Here is a 17,931-nt window from a genome sequence, read left to right on the forward strand (position 1 = left end):
GAATGGCTTTATGTTATTTAGTCTATAAACACATTTAATATAAATACGAATGCACAGAACTGCAAGTTTATGACAAAAAATAGTCTGTAATTTGGCCTTTATTACTCATTTAATACATATCTACATTAAAAATTAAATAATATGAGATATGAACCTACATTTCTGACAAATTACCACAGTTACAGGTAGTGTTACCACTGTAATTCCATGATAAATGTTGTTGAATTGTTGGTTTAAAATTATTCTAACTGGATCGGCTCAATGTTTCACCTGATTTGCACGTTAGTGTTGCTGATTAAGTCAGCGCTGTTTTAACTGACTTAAATCACAGAGAGATTTGCAGCTTGTACCAGAGTCCACCGAACTTGAACACTTCTCACTGGCTGTTTAGTAGTAAACACGTGTGAGCTCGTGAGTCGCGCCCTGTGCGGTGCGCACAAGTAGCGTTGTTTCGTTCCGCTTTTGGAGCGTTAATGTTTCCCTGGCCTAAATTCTAGTACTGCCACCTTGTGTTGACATTGTGAAACTGCACGATTTGTAAATTATGCATGGCAGGCCACGTATAATAGATTTTAATAGACAGGCTGCGGGCCGTTTGAAATTCATCCCCGGGCTGTAGTTGGCCTGCAGGCCGTAGTTTGGACACCCCTGGTACAAACCGTATTTTCTATCACCCTACACCAACCCTACCCCTAAACCTACCCTAACTCATTCTGTATGATTTATAAGCCTTTTGCAAAATGGGGACATGGGGTAATGTCTTCATAAGATACTAATACCTATGTCATACCCATGTCATTATACAAATTTGTGTCCTGATTTGTCTCAAAAACACACGCACACACACACACAAAAACAACTGGCCTGCTTTCAAACTCAAGTACACACAACCAAAACTTTAGAAAATTGAGATTTGTGCTTTATCTATATGGAACAAGTCAACAGCCTCAAGGGAGCTTCTGGAAGGTGGAAAAGTCATCATGGATGAGAGGGACTCATCAAAGGTGCAAACTAGTTGACTTTTTTTTTATACAGACCATTCTTTTCTGTAATTTACAGTTTTTTTTCAACTGCTTACACACATTTTCAAAACTTTACACACAAATCCAAGAATTGCACACACAAAATGCAAAATGCCTCACATCTCTTGCTATTTTGCATTCAAAATATCACAAACATCTCAAAAACAAACATTTGTCTTACGTTGCAAACACCTTTGCCATAATATTCTATTTTTGGATATATCATAGTTATTCAAAACCTAAAGCTCTTCTTTCATGAGGTCCTATGTATATTTCTGTACAAGATTTAAAGTAATTGGCAGAGAGATGTTGAAAAATTCACGGTAAACATGAAAGCAAGATTGAAACCAAACAATTTTTTTTTTTTTTACTGTAAGCATTTGTGGTTGTGAATACAGTATTACACAGTACGAAAGAAATACATCAACCATGTGTAGTTGGACAGAAACAATGGTTGTGTTTGAAAAACGAAATCAATATACTTCCTGTTAGATTTTTGTGTTACATAGAGAATTGTGTGTTGTGTTTTGCAAAAAGTGTCTTATGAAACTGAAAACTGAGTCGAAGGCAGAGAATTATGGTTTTGCAGATTTGGTGTGTGGTTCTGGTGTTTGAGTGCCAGGTTTCAGAAATTGTGTGACAAGGTTTTTCTGACATTTTTGGCTCACATAATCAAGGCCATATGGGTGAGAAAAACTAAAATATCATACAGTAGCATAACATTCATCATCATTTTTCTCCTATACTGTTTCAGCCAGAAATTTTTTTACATTGTGGAAGTTAATTTATTGCAATTACTGCTTCACATATTTAACACTTTGTAGAACACACTTTTGGTAACCATTCTTGACATTGAGCAATCATTTTTCTTGGCAAAACTGTTAAGGCTCAAGTTGGAAATAATTAACTAGAGTGATATCTGGGCTTTAAGTGAAGCACTCGAGGACATCTACATTTGTGACTTTAAGCCATTACAGTGGTTCTTTTGCATGTTCCAGTATGTTTGGGATAATTGTCCTGTAGGCGGACGTACTGAACTCTCTGTCCTCTTGCATACATGCAGCAAGTCTTCGCCTCAGGAGATTCCCGTACTTAGCACCATGCATTTTTTTCTATCCTGGAGTTTTCCAAGACCCTGCCGCAGAGGAACATCCCCAAAGCGTGAAGCTGCCACCACCCTTGTCCACTCTAGCGTAATGTTCTTCTCAGTTTGATGTGCTACTTTAGGAAAAACTGAGGCCCAAAAGCTCTTAAAAAAATAAATATGCTCTTATCTCAGAATCTTCTCCCTTACTGAGGCTCTCATAAGCCTTTGGGCAATGTGAATGCCTAAATTATGCTGAGCACTAGCAGCAGATGTTTAGGTGCCAAAATTGGAAACTATTGTCCATTTCCTCGTTTTTGTCCCAATGTCTTCTTTTTTTTTATTTGTGTCAATTTGCATATGGTTTCTACCTTGACTGAGGTCTCTTGGTCTACCTTGTAATGATTCTTCATCCCAGGCATGCAAGTTTTGGTGGATGTTCAAGTTTTGTATGGGCACTTCTTCAATGTTCTTCATCTTTTCAAAAATAAACCTCTCTGTACTTTCAGGTAGATTTAAGCCTTGGAAATATTCTCACATTCTTGTTATTATTCATGATCTAATTTCTACTCAGAATGATCTTCAGAATTCCAGCTCCTTGACCTTCATGGTTTATTGTATTCTTGGAAATGGACAGGAATGCTCCCTGACACAGATCCATTTATATATACAAATGGACTTGAGTCAAGCAACTATGTGACTTGGAGAAGGCTGGTTAGTTAAAACCCAGTAAACCAAGTTTTTATAATAAAGTGATGAATGCTTGAAAAATGATATATTATCTTTTCTCAAATTAGTGCACAACTTTTATATTAGTGGGGTTTTGCTAGCACTATTTTATTTACATTTTTTTTATTTATTTTTTATTTTATATTTTAAACTTTCTCTTACAATCATTTAAATCACTCATCAACTGTGCCTGGAACTTTCCATCTCAGACTGTCCAAATTGACGTTGAAAGGCTTCTTGTTCCCAGAAGTCAAATGCAAAACCTCATTCATTAAACAAATAAACAAAATGTATGACCTAACACACACCTCTAGACTCAATTCCAAGGCTATTAGTAAGAAACTCTTCCAAGAATTCTTCTAGATATCACACTACTGAAGGCAAACATGAGTTGTAATGTGACATGAGATGCAGTGTTCCCAGAATATAATTTTTATTATTATTTTTTTAATACTGCTACAATGGTCAGAAGTTATTTAATTGCGAGTATAAATCATGGGAGAAAAAAAAAGGATCAATTTTTTTTTTTTTTTTCAAACAGACAGAATAAAGAAAGTGGCTAATGTAGCTCTACTGGGGTCTTTCTACCATAAAAAAATATATTAGAAGCAGGATACTTATTGAGAGGTCACATTTACCATTGTTCTGCAAATATTTGTGGGCAAAATCCAGTCATTTCAAAAGGAATACTCACGATCTGAAATTTTCCACTATAAAGACCTGAAAATGACAAAATTCAAAAAGCCACTCTTGTTCTCCACTGCGAAACAAGACCCAGAAAAGAAATGATGTGTGCATACTTAGAGACACTCAGCATAGCCATCACAGCCGATTGTAGATTAGTGTGCTGTCTGCCCACACACACAACAGACCCTGAAGGGAACAACACACACAACTTCCCATTTACACACTCTGACTAAACCACATTATGCTTCTCTCTCCGAACACTATTTATAGCACCACATGCACTGATGGGAATCTGTCAGTCTAACGTACACAAAAACATGCACGTAGAATACAAACAGTCAGCACTGAAACATGACACATTTATCACAAACTGCATTGCTAATGCTACAATTTGCTCAGATTAAGTAAGATCAAAATGAAAACAGAGCAACAGGTTGGTTGTATTGTGGGATCTTCTATAGAAAAAAAAATTAGAGAATTGTTATAGTTGCTATAGTGTTAGGGGTGGTTGCTAGTGTGATTTTAGTGGCTGATAGGGAGTTCTGAGAGATTGCTAAGGCATTGCTATGCAGTGCTATGCAAGTGATTGCTGGGTGGTTGCTAGAGAATTTCTAGGTAGGTGCTATGGTGTTAGAGGTGGTTGCTAGGGCAGAGTTTCTAAATTCCAGTCCTTGGGAACTATCCCAGATAATTTTAGATAAGAAACATTGTGCTAAGGTGTTTCTAGATGGTTGATAGTTTGTTCTGGGTGGCTGAAAGGGGTTCAGAGTGGTTGCTAAGGCATTGCTATGTAAGTGATGGGTGGTTGCTAAAGTATTGCTAGGTGGTTGCTAGAATGTTTTTTTAGATGGTTGATTGTTCATTCTGGATGGCTGCTACATTGTTCTAAGGGTTGCTAATGCATTGTTATGCATTTGCTAGCAAGCTCTGACTGGTTCCTAGCAGCTTTGCTAGGTGGTTGCTATGGTGTAAGGGGTGGTTGCTAGGGTTATTCTAGATGGTTGATGGTATGTACTGGGTGGCTGTTAGGAATGATCTGAGTGATTGCTAAGGCGTTACTATGCAGTTGCTAGTGAGCATTGGATGGTTTCTAGAGTGGTACTAGGTGGTTGCTCTGGTTGCTGTGCTTATGCAGAGAAATGTAATAGCACACTTTTCCTCAACAATCTGAATGATTTTCTTCACAATTTGAAGTACTACATGTAGCTGCAGGGTGAATGATGTACCAAAGTTTAATACTAAGTGTCAGGGGTTTGTTTAAATCTCCAACCCTAAGTATGAGCAGTAGTAATAGAGATGCTTGCTCAGGAAGGCTTTCAATGAAAAGAAGGAATACAGAGGTTGGTTCCAAAATCAGTGGTGGGAGACCACTTTGAGCTGGGCTTTAATTAGATTACGGTCTTATGAGGGGAGTTCACGCTTGCCTGTTTCTCATTAAAGAGGAAGAACAACATCATTAAAGCACAGACATCATGAATCATTCTCTTCTGCCCTGTCACAGCACAATGGAGAGATAAAGACATAAAGAGAGAAAGAAAAAAAAGATAGAAGACAAGAAAAGCAACAAATATTGAAGGATCTCTGAATCATAAAATATCCCTCGGGGGTTGCATATAGCTCAACCTCACATATATCTATTTATCATCTGTCTGCCTCTTTTATTCGTTTGTGGGGCTCAATCCCCCTTGTTGTCATGGCGACGTGCCATGTCATCCTCATCATCGGTGCTTTGGTTTCGCTATCGTCTCAGAGGCACTGCCCACACAACCTCGTGGCCCCTCTCATGTCTGCTGCAGATTTACAGACCCAGTATGACAGGCCGTTGAGCGGGGACACCGATCCACAGCGACAACACACACACACACACACACCCAGCCTACAGACATACACACTCATGCTGAAGCCTAAAGGCACACAAACAAATTCCTTACACACACTTGGGCCAACGGATAGGGAATGACTCATATCTACTCTAAAATACACCCATAAATGTCTAAATACACACATGAACACATTTAGACAAGCACAAAGCAATAACAAATATTAGTGCATACTGTCATAAATCTTCTGTAAAAAAGAGCATGTGTCATAAATCTAATAGATGAGGAGAGACAAAGCTGGAAAGTGTTTGTTCTTCTGCTAGTCTCTGAGAAAAGAATCAAGGCAATCTTAAGTCTGGATTTGCTTGTGCACTCCTCCATGTTTATATCTATAAAGACATAAAACAATATAGTATGATTTCAGGATTTATCTGTTATTTATCTGTTTAATCTTCAATTTTTGTCATCATTTATCTACCCTCATATCGTTCCAAAACCCCTGACATTCATTCTTCTGTTGAACTGAATGGGAGCTGAATGACAAAGCTGCTTTTCCACATAAAAAAACAAAACAATATAGCGACCAGTCGCTGACAGGCTCCAAAAATTACAACAAAGTATCATTATAAACACACAAAAGTACATGAGCACAAAGGTGAAATTTATACTACAACACCTGTTGCAAAGATCCAAGATTTGGACACATATCTAAAATTATTTATTGTAATTACAGATGCAATGATGCTGATTTAAAACAAAACTTAAGATTAATAAAATGTTAATTGAAATAAATAATAATCTTTTAAAAACATAAAAAAAAAGAAATCTTGCCTTGGCAACTAACTGAAATAAAATAAGTTTACTTAGAAGTACTAAAATTAAACTTAAAATGAAATGTAAAACTTAAACTTAAATAAAACTAAAATAAAACGGCAACACTTTACAATAAGGTCTCTTTTGTTAACATTAGTTAATGTATTGACTAATATAAACTAACAATGAGCAATACATTTGTTACAGTATTTATTATTAATCCTTGTTAACATTAGTTAATAAAAATCCAGCTGTTCATTGTTTGTTCATGTTAGTTCACAGTGCAATTAACTAATGTTAACAAATACAACATTTGATTTCCTTAATGTATAAGTAGTTGATGTTACCTAAAGTAGTTAACTAATGTTAACTAATCAACCTTATTGTAAAGTGTTCAAAATATTTAAAATATTAATAAATATATAAATAATAAATAATATGAAAATAACTCTGATGTCGATAAATATTTTTCATGTTATGGCTAATAGCCAATAAATGGCTCATATACTATTTTTTTCTAAATAAATTAAAAAATAAAACACTAAAAATCAGTCATTTTAAACACTGTAAGTGAATTTATGCATCAAAAAATTATAATGTACAGTATGAAAAATAGGTATTAATTTTAGGATTGGGTAAATATTACATTTAACAAGTGTTATTAAATTCTGAATTATTAATATTTTTAAGATTACTTTTGCTGTCAAATAATGCTCACTTTTAATATAAATGTAAAAATGCAAATGTAAAAAAGGGAACTGACCATGCACAATTAAATATCCAGTACTGAATGACACCAATAAATAAAAAAATTTAAAAAAAAGTCTAATATCATACATCACACCCTATCAACATGGAAAAGTGACCTTAAATGCTTATACAGCAAATCAGCAAATGTGTTAGTGAGCTCAAATTCTTATTTCCACAATTCTGGAATGTTGGTTTCTCCTGTTAGGTTCGCGGGCTGCTCTCTTGACTGTACAGTATGTGTGACTTATGAGAAGGGGTTTTAGTTGTGACATCTGCTTATAGAAGTGCATAGAACATACAATGACAGTTATCTTATGGTTGGGTTTACAGTAGCTGACACATTTGTTGTTGAAGCGTGACTCCAGTGTTTGATGCCATGCCTGTGAATTTGAAAACTTACAATTCAAGTTCTTATCAAAGTTGAAGTTTCATGTTTATACCAATAAGAAAGGTTTAATGTGGATTAATAAATGTTTATGTAGCCATTTTGCACCAAACTAATTAGTGATTAAAGATGTGGGCTGGTGAAAAATTTGAATTAGTTGACATTTTAAAAACATAAAAAAAAAAGATTAAAATTGGATGACTTCCCGGTTTTATCCCACTCAACCACAACTTATTTTTAATGATGAAAATATGATAATGTACAGTGCACAGCATAAATGAGTACACCCCCTCTGAACAAATACAAAAGATGTATTTTCTTTATGATCACTAATACAATTCATGGAAAGATGGCAAAACTAAAATGTATTAAACATATACATAATAAAAACTGAGAAATATATGTCATTAATAGCCATAAAATAAGTCAATTAGCCAATTTTGTTTAAATTAAGGATTGCAGAAATGAGTACACCCTAGATTTAATTCAACAAATGTATAATATTCTAGTACTTAGTGTGCCCTCCATAATTTTGAATATACTGCTCTGACCCTTCTTGGCACGGAGTGTACAAGTTCATGACAAATTGTCACATCTGTCCTGTTTAACTCCTGGATGATGAGCTCCTTAAATGCCCTGATCTTTAAAGGGGAGTGTTGCTCGTCTCTACAGAATCCCCTACAGATGCTCAAGAGTGTTAAGTGCAATACATGTCCACAAAAGGTTTTTCACCTTGGGAGAATGCATATCCTCATTGTCATGTTGAAAAAATGCCCAACAATGCAGGGAATGAGGAAAGGGTAACATCTTCTGTTTCAAGTTTGTGTATTAAATTACACAGTGGTGTGGGAATTCATGACAGCATTGATAAAGCTCCCTCACACCTTCAGCCCTTCAGCACATCCCTATATAAGTGGGATTCCCTATTACTGTGGGAACCAGGCACTTCTCACTGTACTCCTCCTCTAGCAACACCATAACATTTTGGATGCTGTTAGATCCAAAATGATTGATTTGGTCTCATGAGACAAGAGTATTGATTCCCAGATTTGTAAATATGGGCTTTGGAAATGGCTAACTGACTTTATTGTGCTTTGGCTACAGTAGGTAGTTCCAGTGAGAACAACAACCATGCATGTCATTTCTGCAGGCTGCGTCATACTCTGTGAGATAAACAGTCACTCTTTGCATAGCTTTTGCTGGCTCTGAGACACTCGCTTGGTGTTTCTCCTGCTCTTTGTCTAGCAAAAAATCCCTCATCACTAAATGAAAGCCTAAAATGAAGGCCTGATTATTTCAGGGGCCTTGTCACAAGTCCATTGTTTTTCAATTTCTGTTACTTTTGCTATATTTTCACACTTAAAACAATGATTTGGTAATCCTCTTGTACCACTGTCCTCTTTTGTGCGAAGAAATAAGTTTCCTGACAGTTCTCTCCCAAGTGGTTGCATTGTTGTCATCATTAAGTCTGAGAATGATTCAGTGGGCTATATAACACTTTTAATTGTCAAGAAATTACTTCTCTTTAAATGTTTTGGTTCAACATACGTACAATTTTTTATTTCGTTTTATTTAGTAACTTTTAGGAGGTTGTACTCATTTTTGCTACACAACATTTTATCACCTTGATAAGAAAATCTTAATTTCCTGAATAATTTTGACATGCTTCTTTGGTAATTGATTAAGCAGACTTGCTGAAACATTATATCTCTAAAGAACCCTAACATGTCTTAGTAATTGAGTAATTGCTGACTTTCAGAAGTTTCAGAGGGGGTGTACTCATTTATGCTGTGCACTGTATATAAATATAAAATGTAAAATTAAAAAACCTGCCGATAGTAATAGTACATATAAAAAGTACATATAAAAAGAAACAAATTCTAATATTTTAGCCACAATACCAGCATAATAACAACATGTAGTATACCTCTAATCTTATTAGTATATTTTTTTAACCCTTAAATGCATGAATGTTTCGCCAGTCATTATTACATATTGGTGTCTTTAGCAAACCGGATCTATATCTAACACGGATGGATTTCTAACTGCCGCAATAGTACAAAACTCCCCTGATATTTTAATAACAATCACAAAATAATAAAATAAAGCATATTTCATTACCTTTCGGAACTTTCAGTTTAAGCATGCTTTTTACCATCATCACTGTCATCTTCAGAGCTCATTTCCACAGTACATGTAGCATCTGGCTCATATTTGCAATCTCATTTATATTTTAAATGAGATAAAACCGATCGTTTCATCGTCTTCAAAATCAATATTTTTAATGCTGACAGCTTCTTCACCAGATCCACCATCAAAAAATTATGTCCACACAATTTGGCACAGATAAAACAACTGACTCCAAGCATAACTACGCAATACAGTATGCTAACAAAATCTTTAACAAATTTTTTATAATATTTGAATAAAAGGTGAACGTGTAAATTTTCCTAGGCTGGACATCACTTTTGGCCACCACTGTAATTGCATTCAACACTAAAGGAATATCTATTGATACTTACAGATCAAACCTTATGTTCTGTCTTTCTTCAAAGAAGTAGTCCAATATGAATTTGCGCACAAAATCTGGGTTCAAAGTGTTATCGATAACTTCTGTCCGCCCAGACTGAAAAACAAAGGAAGGTCAATTGAAATGATTTACATCAATATATTTCTCATTTTAATCCACCCTCTTAACAACAGTTCCCTTTCATGGGAACATCGACGCTGCGTTGAATCGCATTGGGATCACCTCTGCGTGATTACGTCTTGAAGCACTCGTGAAATCGAACCAATAGTGTGACGGGACGTCAGAGCGGGTGACGTCACGGACCAGGAAACTATAAAGCACTCCTGAGAACAAAGAACGCCAGCTTCTGTGTCTTCAGCAGCGCTCTGTGTTTTCGTGTGTCTTATTTGGTGTTGTCTGTCCGCTATATATACAGAAAACGAATATCTCTTCGTCCGAGGACAAGAGCAGTTTTTTGTTTCCACCAAGCACTTTTATAATATAAATATATATATAAGATAAGACACTTATTATGGCGACAAGCAAGCAGCAGTTTGTCAAGTGTGTTCCTCCCTGCCCTCGCTTCATCACGGGCGGGGATACACACGAGATGTGCGTTGCTTGCTTGGGAGTGGAGCATGCCCAGGCAGCTCTCGAGGGAGCTGTCTGCGTGCATTGTGAGAAGCTAACGCTCCGTATACTCCGTTCACGCCGGGCGTTCTTCGACAAAGAGAAAGAAGGCGCCGCGGCGAGTGTTCCCCAGGGATCAGGTCCCGCTGCTGCTGAGGCACAGCGACGGCTTCATTCCTGGGGTTCACAAATGGATATGGTGGAGGGGTTAGAGACGGGCCCAGCCTTATCTCGGCCCTCACCTGCCAGACCCAGTGTCTCTCCTCTGGTTGTGGAAGCACGCGCTGCGGTTTCTTCCCCCAGGAGAGAGGCACCGGTGCTTCATCTATCCAGCTCCGAGGAGTTGGATGTGATGAGCATTGAGGCTGGAGAGGAGGTCTCGCCATCCTCATCTCCAGCGTATGAGGAGCTGTTGGAGGTTGTGACGCGGGCGGTGGCCAAATTAAATATCGACTGGCCAGCCGAAAGACCTGAAATGCGGCAAAAGAGCAAGTTAGATGAGCACTTTTTGCCCGCCCGGTCACAGCCTCAGCATCGGGGATTGCCGTTCTTCCCCGATCTCCACACCGAGGTGTCGAGATCGTGGCAGAAGCCGGCTCAATATAGAGTTTACAGCCCCCAGACATCTATATATTCTAACATCGTGGGGCTGAAACAACATGGTTATGGGACGATGCCCCGGGTTGAAGAGACGCTCGCGGGCTATCTCTCGCCTGAGTCCACGTCGTCCCTTAAATCCCCGACGCTGCCCACCAGGCCATTACGTACAACATCGGCCTTGGTGGGCAAAGCTTATGCCTCAGCAGGTCAGGCTGCAGCCTGCTTACACACAATGTCGATCCTGCAAGCCTACCAGGCCGACCTGCTGGGGGAAATTGACGAGAGCGGTGAGGCGAGCTTTGAGACCATCCAGGAACTGCGAAAGGCCACCGATCTAGCTCTCCGGGCCACCAAGGAGACGGCAAAAACAATCGGCCGTTCTATGGCAGCCCTGGTGGCCACGGAGAGGCACTTATGGCTAAATATTTCTGATATCAGGGAAAGAGATAAAGGCATGCTGCTGGATTCGCCTCTGTCTCCCCTGGGCCTCTTCGGCGATTCTGTCACCTCGGTCGTCGAGAGGTTCCAGGAGGCCAAAAAACAGTCAGCGGCCTTTCAAAAGTTCCTCCCTCGCCGCTCTCTCCCTGCCGAGGCTGCTGAGCGGGAGCAGCCTCGGCCATCTACCAGCTCCTCATCTGCGCATAGAGCGCAGCAAAAACAAAGTGTCGCCACCCGTGCTCCCCCGCAAAGATCTTGGGGACCGGGGCGGGCGACGCAGTCGAAGCCTTCCAAAGGTAAGACAGATCTGCGGACTGTCATTATCGCTAGGAAGGCTTTGAAGAAGTCCTGACGCCAGGGGCACAGGACTTCTGAGGGCAGCCCCCTCCGAAGAGGGTCCTGTATTAAGATCTATAAAGTTAACCCCTCTTCGGTGCCCTCAGGGGGCCGTTCTGCCAACCCTGCCACCTCGTGTGCTTCAGGGCGCAGCGGTCCCCACCGACCCTCCGAGGAGGGTCGGCCAGCGTCTGATTCGGCTGTTCCCTGCCGGTGCGCCGCTTCAGGGCGCCGAGTCAGGTGCTCAAATAACACCAGAGGCCAGCCTCAAGAGGCTGGTTCCCTTAGTAGAATTTTTTAGAAGAATGGAAACGTCTTCCCAATATTTCTCGATGGGTGCTGCTCACAATAGAAAAGGGTTACAAAATACAGTTCGGGTTTCGCCCGCCTCAGTTCAAAGGGGTCCTGCCTACAGTGGTGGGTCCCGAGCAGTCTCTGGTTATGGAACAAGAAGTTATGACACTCTTGCAAAAAGGAGCTATAGAAAGGGTTCCTCCTCCCAGCAAGCAGTCAGGGTTTTACAGCCGTTACTTCATCGTTCCGAAGAAGGATGGAGGGTTGCGTCCTATTCTAGATTTGCGCATGTTAAATCGTTCAGTGCAAAAGCTCAAGTTCAAGATGCTTACACTCAAACAGATCACTACACAGATCAGGTCCGAGGACTGGTTTGTGACAATAGATCTGAAAGACGCTTACTTTCATGTGTCAATCCATCCTTCGCATTGGAAGTTCCTCAGGTTTGCTTTCGGGGGCGAAGCTTACCAATACAAGGTTCTTCCGTTCGGCCTGTCTCTTTCACCCCGCACCTTCACGAAGTGCGTGGATGCAGCTCTGGCTCCCCTGAGACTCCAGGGCATCCGCGTACTAAATTATATTGACGATTGGTTGATTCTAGCTCAGTCAGAGCAACAAGCAGTTCAACATCGAGATGTAGTTCTGTCACAAATGAGAAGGTTAGGGCTGAGACTCAATGCCAAGAAGAGCGTACTTCTTCCAGCACAAACTACCAATTATCTAGGAGTAGTCTGGGATTCCACAACGATGCAGGCACGTCTGTCTCCTGCTCGGGTGAATGCCATTCTCTCAGCCGTGAAAGGGGTGAAATTAGGCCAGTCACTCACTGTGAAACAGTTTCAGAGACTGTTGGGTCTGATGGCAGCTGCGTCCAACGTGATACCTTTTGGCCTGCTGCACATGAGACCCCTACAGTGGTGGCTCAGGACCAAGGGGTTTTCTCCGAGGGGAAACCCTTTCCGCATGATCAAGGTCACGCGGCGATGCCTTCGTGCCTTAGTCATGTGGAAGAAGCCTTGGTTCCTGTCCCAGGGACCTGTGCTGGGAGCTCCTTGTCGTCGCGTAATGCTAACAACGGACGCGTCTCTCACAGGCTGGGGGGGCGATCATGAGTGGTCGCTCGGCTCAGAGTCTTTGGGAGGACCATCATCGTTCCTGGCACATAAATCGGCTGGAAATGATGGCGGTATTTCGAGCACTCAAATACTTCCTCCCAGACCTTTGGGGCCACCATGTGTTAGTTCGCACAGACAACATGTCGGTTGTTTCCTACATCAATCATCAGGGGGGTCTGAGGTCTCGCCAGCTGTGCAAGTTAGCCCATCAGATCCTCCTGTGGTCCCAGGGGAAGCTTCTCTCTCTGAGAGCAGCTTATATCCCAGGGCATCAAAATGTGGGGGCAGACATCCTGTCGAGACAGGGGCTGAGGCCCGGGGAGTGGAGACTCCACCCCGAGGTGGTGGAGCTCATTTGGAAAAAATTCGGTCGTGCAGAAGTCGATCTATTTGCCTCGAAAGAGACCTCTCATTGCCCGTTGTGGTATTCCCTGACCCATCCAGCCCCGCTGGGGTTTGATGCCATGGTACAGGCGTGGCCGAGGCTGCGTCTGTACGCATTTCCCCCGATTGCTCTGCTCCCAGGAGTTCTGGAGAGGGTTCGCCGGGACGGGGTCCATCTCATTTTAATAGCCCCGTTCTAGCCGACCCGAATATGGTTCTCGGATCTAGTGTCCCTATTAGAAAGCTCCCCCATGGAGATTCCAATCAGGCAGGACCTCCTGTCTCAAGCGGGCGGCACGATAGTTCACCCCCGCCCGGAGTTGTGGAAACTGTGGGCTTGGCCTCTGAGGGGCCGAGCTCATAGAATCCGGTCTCTCAACTGAGGTTGTGGAGACCATACTCCACTCCAGAGCTCCGTCCACGAGAAAACTTTATGCATATAAGTGGAAGCTGTTTGCTACTTGGTGTAGCCGATCTCAGGTGGCCCTGTTCCACTCATCCATCAGTCATGTACTGCAATTTCTCCAAGAAAAATTCTCGGATGGCTTATCCCCTTCTACATTGAAGGTTTATATTGCAGCTATTTCCGCCTATCATGCACCTTTGGGGGGCATTTCTGTGGGAAAGAACCCCCTAGTCATACGTTTTCTCCGTGGTACCCAGAGGCTGAGGCCTGCTGTGCATACAAGAACTCCGTCCTGGGACTTGGCTATTGTATTGGAAGGGTTGGCTGCGGCTCCCTTTGAACCTTTAGAGGAAGTATCCGAAAAGTTCCTCACTCTGAAAACTATATTTCTGTTGGCTATATCATCTCTCAAAAGAATTGGAGATCTACAAGCACTTTCTGTTGATCCTTCATGCTTGGAATTTGCGCCTGGAATGGTCAAGGCTTTCCTGCATCATAGACCGGGGTATATACCCAAGGTCCCCACCAATGTCCCGGGGCCTATTGTTCTGCAGGCCTTTTGTCCTCCACCCTTTTCAGATGCGGATCAGGAGAAACTAAATCTGCTATGCCCGGTGAGGGCTTTAGACACTTACGTCCACAGAGCTGCCCTGTGGCGCAAGACCGAACAATTATTTGTCTGTTACGGGTCCCCTAAGAAAGGGGGCCCAGCGTCTAAGCAGAGAATGAGCAAGTGGGTGGTCGAGGCCATCTCTCTTGCCTATGAATCGTCCGGACAGCCTTCACCTTTGGCTGTCTGGGCACACTCCACCAGAGGTATGGCTGCTTCAAAAGCTTTGTTCTCGGGAGTTCCCATCAGCGAGATCTGTGATGCGGCTGGGTGGTCATCTCAGCACACCTTTATTAGGTTTTACAACCTTCACTTGGGCTCCACTCCGGGGTCCGCGGTGCTCTCGTCCTAAAGTTAACAGGACAGGCACTTGGTCCTATGGCCTAGTTGGGATAGGGTTCCCAATGCGATTCAACGCAGCGTCGATGTTCCCATGAAAGGGAACGTCTCAGGTTACGTCTGTAACCCTGGTTCCCTGAATAGGGAACGAGACGCTGTGTTGCTCAGCCATACTCCCTGCGCACCTGTGAGCATCTGCTTCATCCACATCAGAAGCTGGCGTTCTTTGTTCTCAGGAGTGCTTTATAGTTTCCTGGTCCGTGACGTCACCCGCTCTGACATCCCGTCACACTATTGGTTCGATTTCACGAGTGCTTCAAGACGTAATCACGCAGAGGTGATCCCAATGCGATTCAACGCAGCGTCTCGTTCCCTATTCAGGGAACCAGGGTTACAGACGTAACCCGAGACATTTTTTTTTCTTTGAAAGCCAAGATTCTCACAATCTTGAGGTAGTTTTAATTTTAATAGTGTGATTTCTAGCCCTGGTAAAGTCATGTACATTTTTGTCATGTAAAAACACCATGGGCATTTTTATAACGAATATACATTTGACTAGTTATGCCAAACTCTAAAATATTTTATCACATTTTTGTGCCAAATATATATGTTATCATGACAGATTCAGTACATAATTTAAACTAGTTCTAGTTCTTTTTATGTTCTAAGTGCAAATACAAGTTTTAAATGTTTACTGTGTACACTACCTTCAACACCTTTCATATGGAAGTCAAAAAGGCATATGACAGCTTTGAGAGGTGCGTTGAAGCCTTGATACGAGTCATGTGAAAGGGACTTAACGTTTTAATGAACTGACTTGAAAAGTGGGCTGGAGATGTCTTGATATAAGCATGAGCGAGAAAGTTATTACATCCCCTGGGTGTCTTATCATATTTCACCAGCTAGTGATTGAAGTTAATAAATACACGACCCTCTTAATGGTGCTTTAGAGAGCCTGATATTTCCTCTGATTAGCTGGGAAGGCAAAAATATGAAGAACAAAAAAAAAAAAAAAAAAAAAGAGTTCCAAAAATAATTGTTCTGAGAATATTCCAACCCCACATTTACATGCATGAATATTTATGTGACCAAGGGTCTGTCAGGCCCTTCAAGGGGTCGACATGACTGGACCAGATTGTCTCCCTCACCTCTCGCCACTCTTTGTTGCCAATGCCTTGGGTGTACAGCACACAGACTGTGGAGAGAAAAGCAAGAGAGAGAAAGGGAGAGATTGGGTTACACAAAATCAGAGAATTTTTCAAATGCCAGAAGACCTTTGGCATACTTAACTCAGATGCAGTTTGTGTAGTATGTAATCTTGTAGTCTACTGTTAGAAGAGAAATAGCTTAAAACCAGAGTGGTGGAATGCGATGAGATAAAAATCTCACTGGATGAGCTACAAAGCTGCCATTTTCAACTCACCCTCATGTCGTTTTAAACCTGTATTACTTTCACAAAAGAAGATATTTTGAAGAATGTTGGTAATCAAGCAGTTTTAGTGCCCATTGACGTCCATTGTATGGAAAAAAAAAAAAAAAAAAAAAAGGACATTTCTCAAAATATCTTCTTTTGCTTTTAACAGAAAAATGAAATTCATAGACTTTTTGAATGTCATGAGGATGAGTTGATGGCAAAATGTTCATTTTTAACGCTTTTAATGACAGCAATATCAACGTAATATTAACCATTAAAGGGATAGTTCATCATAAATAAATAAATAATGGAGTGTCAATTTACATCAAGTGCAAATAGCCCGCCTTGTTGGCAGAGGCTATTTAGAATAACTTTGGCCATCACTGTCTGATTGAGCCAGTAAGGCAGCTGGCATTAGTTTTTGATGTGACCGACCCAAGTTCAACTCCACCTTTTTCCAAACTCATTCTTCTCCCTTTTCCCATTGCATATCAGCTTGGAGAGGTATTTATTTTAAATACAATGAAGAAAATATTCGAAAAGTGGCAATAAAATTCCTAATGGGCATTTATTAGTGGAAATAAAGTGTTTAACGCGTATTTAATTGGCCTATAATTGAAATTAGATGTACAAGAAATATTTGTACACAGATTTCACATGCAAACAGTTAATGAATTCATGCATACAGTAGTGAATGAGACTCAATGTCCAGCTGTGGGCAGAGAAAGATGGCTACTGTGTGTGTGTGTGTGTGTGTGTGTGTGTGTGTGTGTGTGTGTGTGTGTGTGTGTGTGTTTGTGCAATACAAAAACGTAAAGCCTAAGGCACAACTATACTGAAACATGCAACAGACAGTGGCAAAACATTTCTTATAACTGAGTGTGTGTACATTTTTCTATGTGTGTCATGGTTAATGGTAACACTAAGAGACTGGGCCAACAGTACTCAGCATAATTAAGATGGGGGCTCAGCACAAGTGCCCACTTGCATGAATGCAAGGACCCTGTCAGCGGCCCAGGAAGACCTGACGTCTATTCAGTCCAGCTGATCGTGAACAGGACCAGTAGGAAAACAAATGGCAATAACATGAAAATAAAAAGACACTTACAAAAGGGCACGCATAGTTACAGCAATGCATGAAAGCGAAACAGGTGGAATAGTGGACAAACAAATCTGAAAGAAAAGAGAAAGCAGGCAAGAAAAAATGAAGCAGGACAGTAAGACAAGTACAAGCAACAGAAGTATGGAAATCAATATATATAATGACAATAATAGCACGGTGATTAAAGGCAGAACTGCTCACTGTTCCTGTTTCCTGTTCACACATACACATGGCACAAAGGAAAACAATAAAGATGTTTAGCACTCATTGTTCTTGTCTTCCAATGACTCAGTTCTCTCTCTCCTGTTTGCCAGTAAACACACCTGATCAATAATACAGTGTTTTCAAAAAATTGATGTCAGATTTGAGTGAATATAGTAATGAAGTATAATAAAGACTGTAGGAATGTAGCAAATGAATGGGTGAATGAGTGAATGAATAAGTGATTAAGCAGGTCAGTAAAG

At 40.9% G+C, this 17,931-nt stretch overlaps 1 protein-coding gene across 3 annotated transcripts in view; it reads right to left on the reverse strand.

The window, feature by feature from the left end:
* LOC127511505 (copine-8) overlaps positions 1-17,931 on the reverse strand; it is a 174,512-nt gene that overhangs the window by 109,582 nt on the left and 46,999 nt on the right. For all 3 annotated transcript variants that reach the window (XM_051892342.1, XM_051892341.1, XM_051892343.1), the window contains 2 exons: positions 16,100-16,146; positions 9,813-9,916 (listed from right to left, as the gene is read on the reverse strand). In XM_051892342.1, the coding sequence (XP_051748302.1) occupies positions 9,813-9,916; positions 16,100-16,146 (151 nt within the window). The remainder of the gene's footprint in view (positions 1-9,812; positions 9,917-16,099; positions 16,147-17,931) is intronic.

The sequence above is a fragment of the Ctenopharyngodon idella genome, chromosome 4 (genome assembly GCF_019924925.1).
Source record: "Ctenopharyngodon idella isolate HZGC_01 chromosome 4, HZGC01, whole genome shotgun sequence".
Lineage (NCBI taxonomy): Eukaryota > Metazoa > Chordata > Actinopteri > Cypriniformes > Xenocyprididae > Ctenopharyngodon > Ctenopharyngodon idella.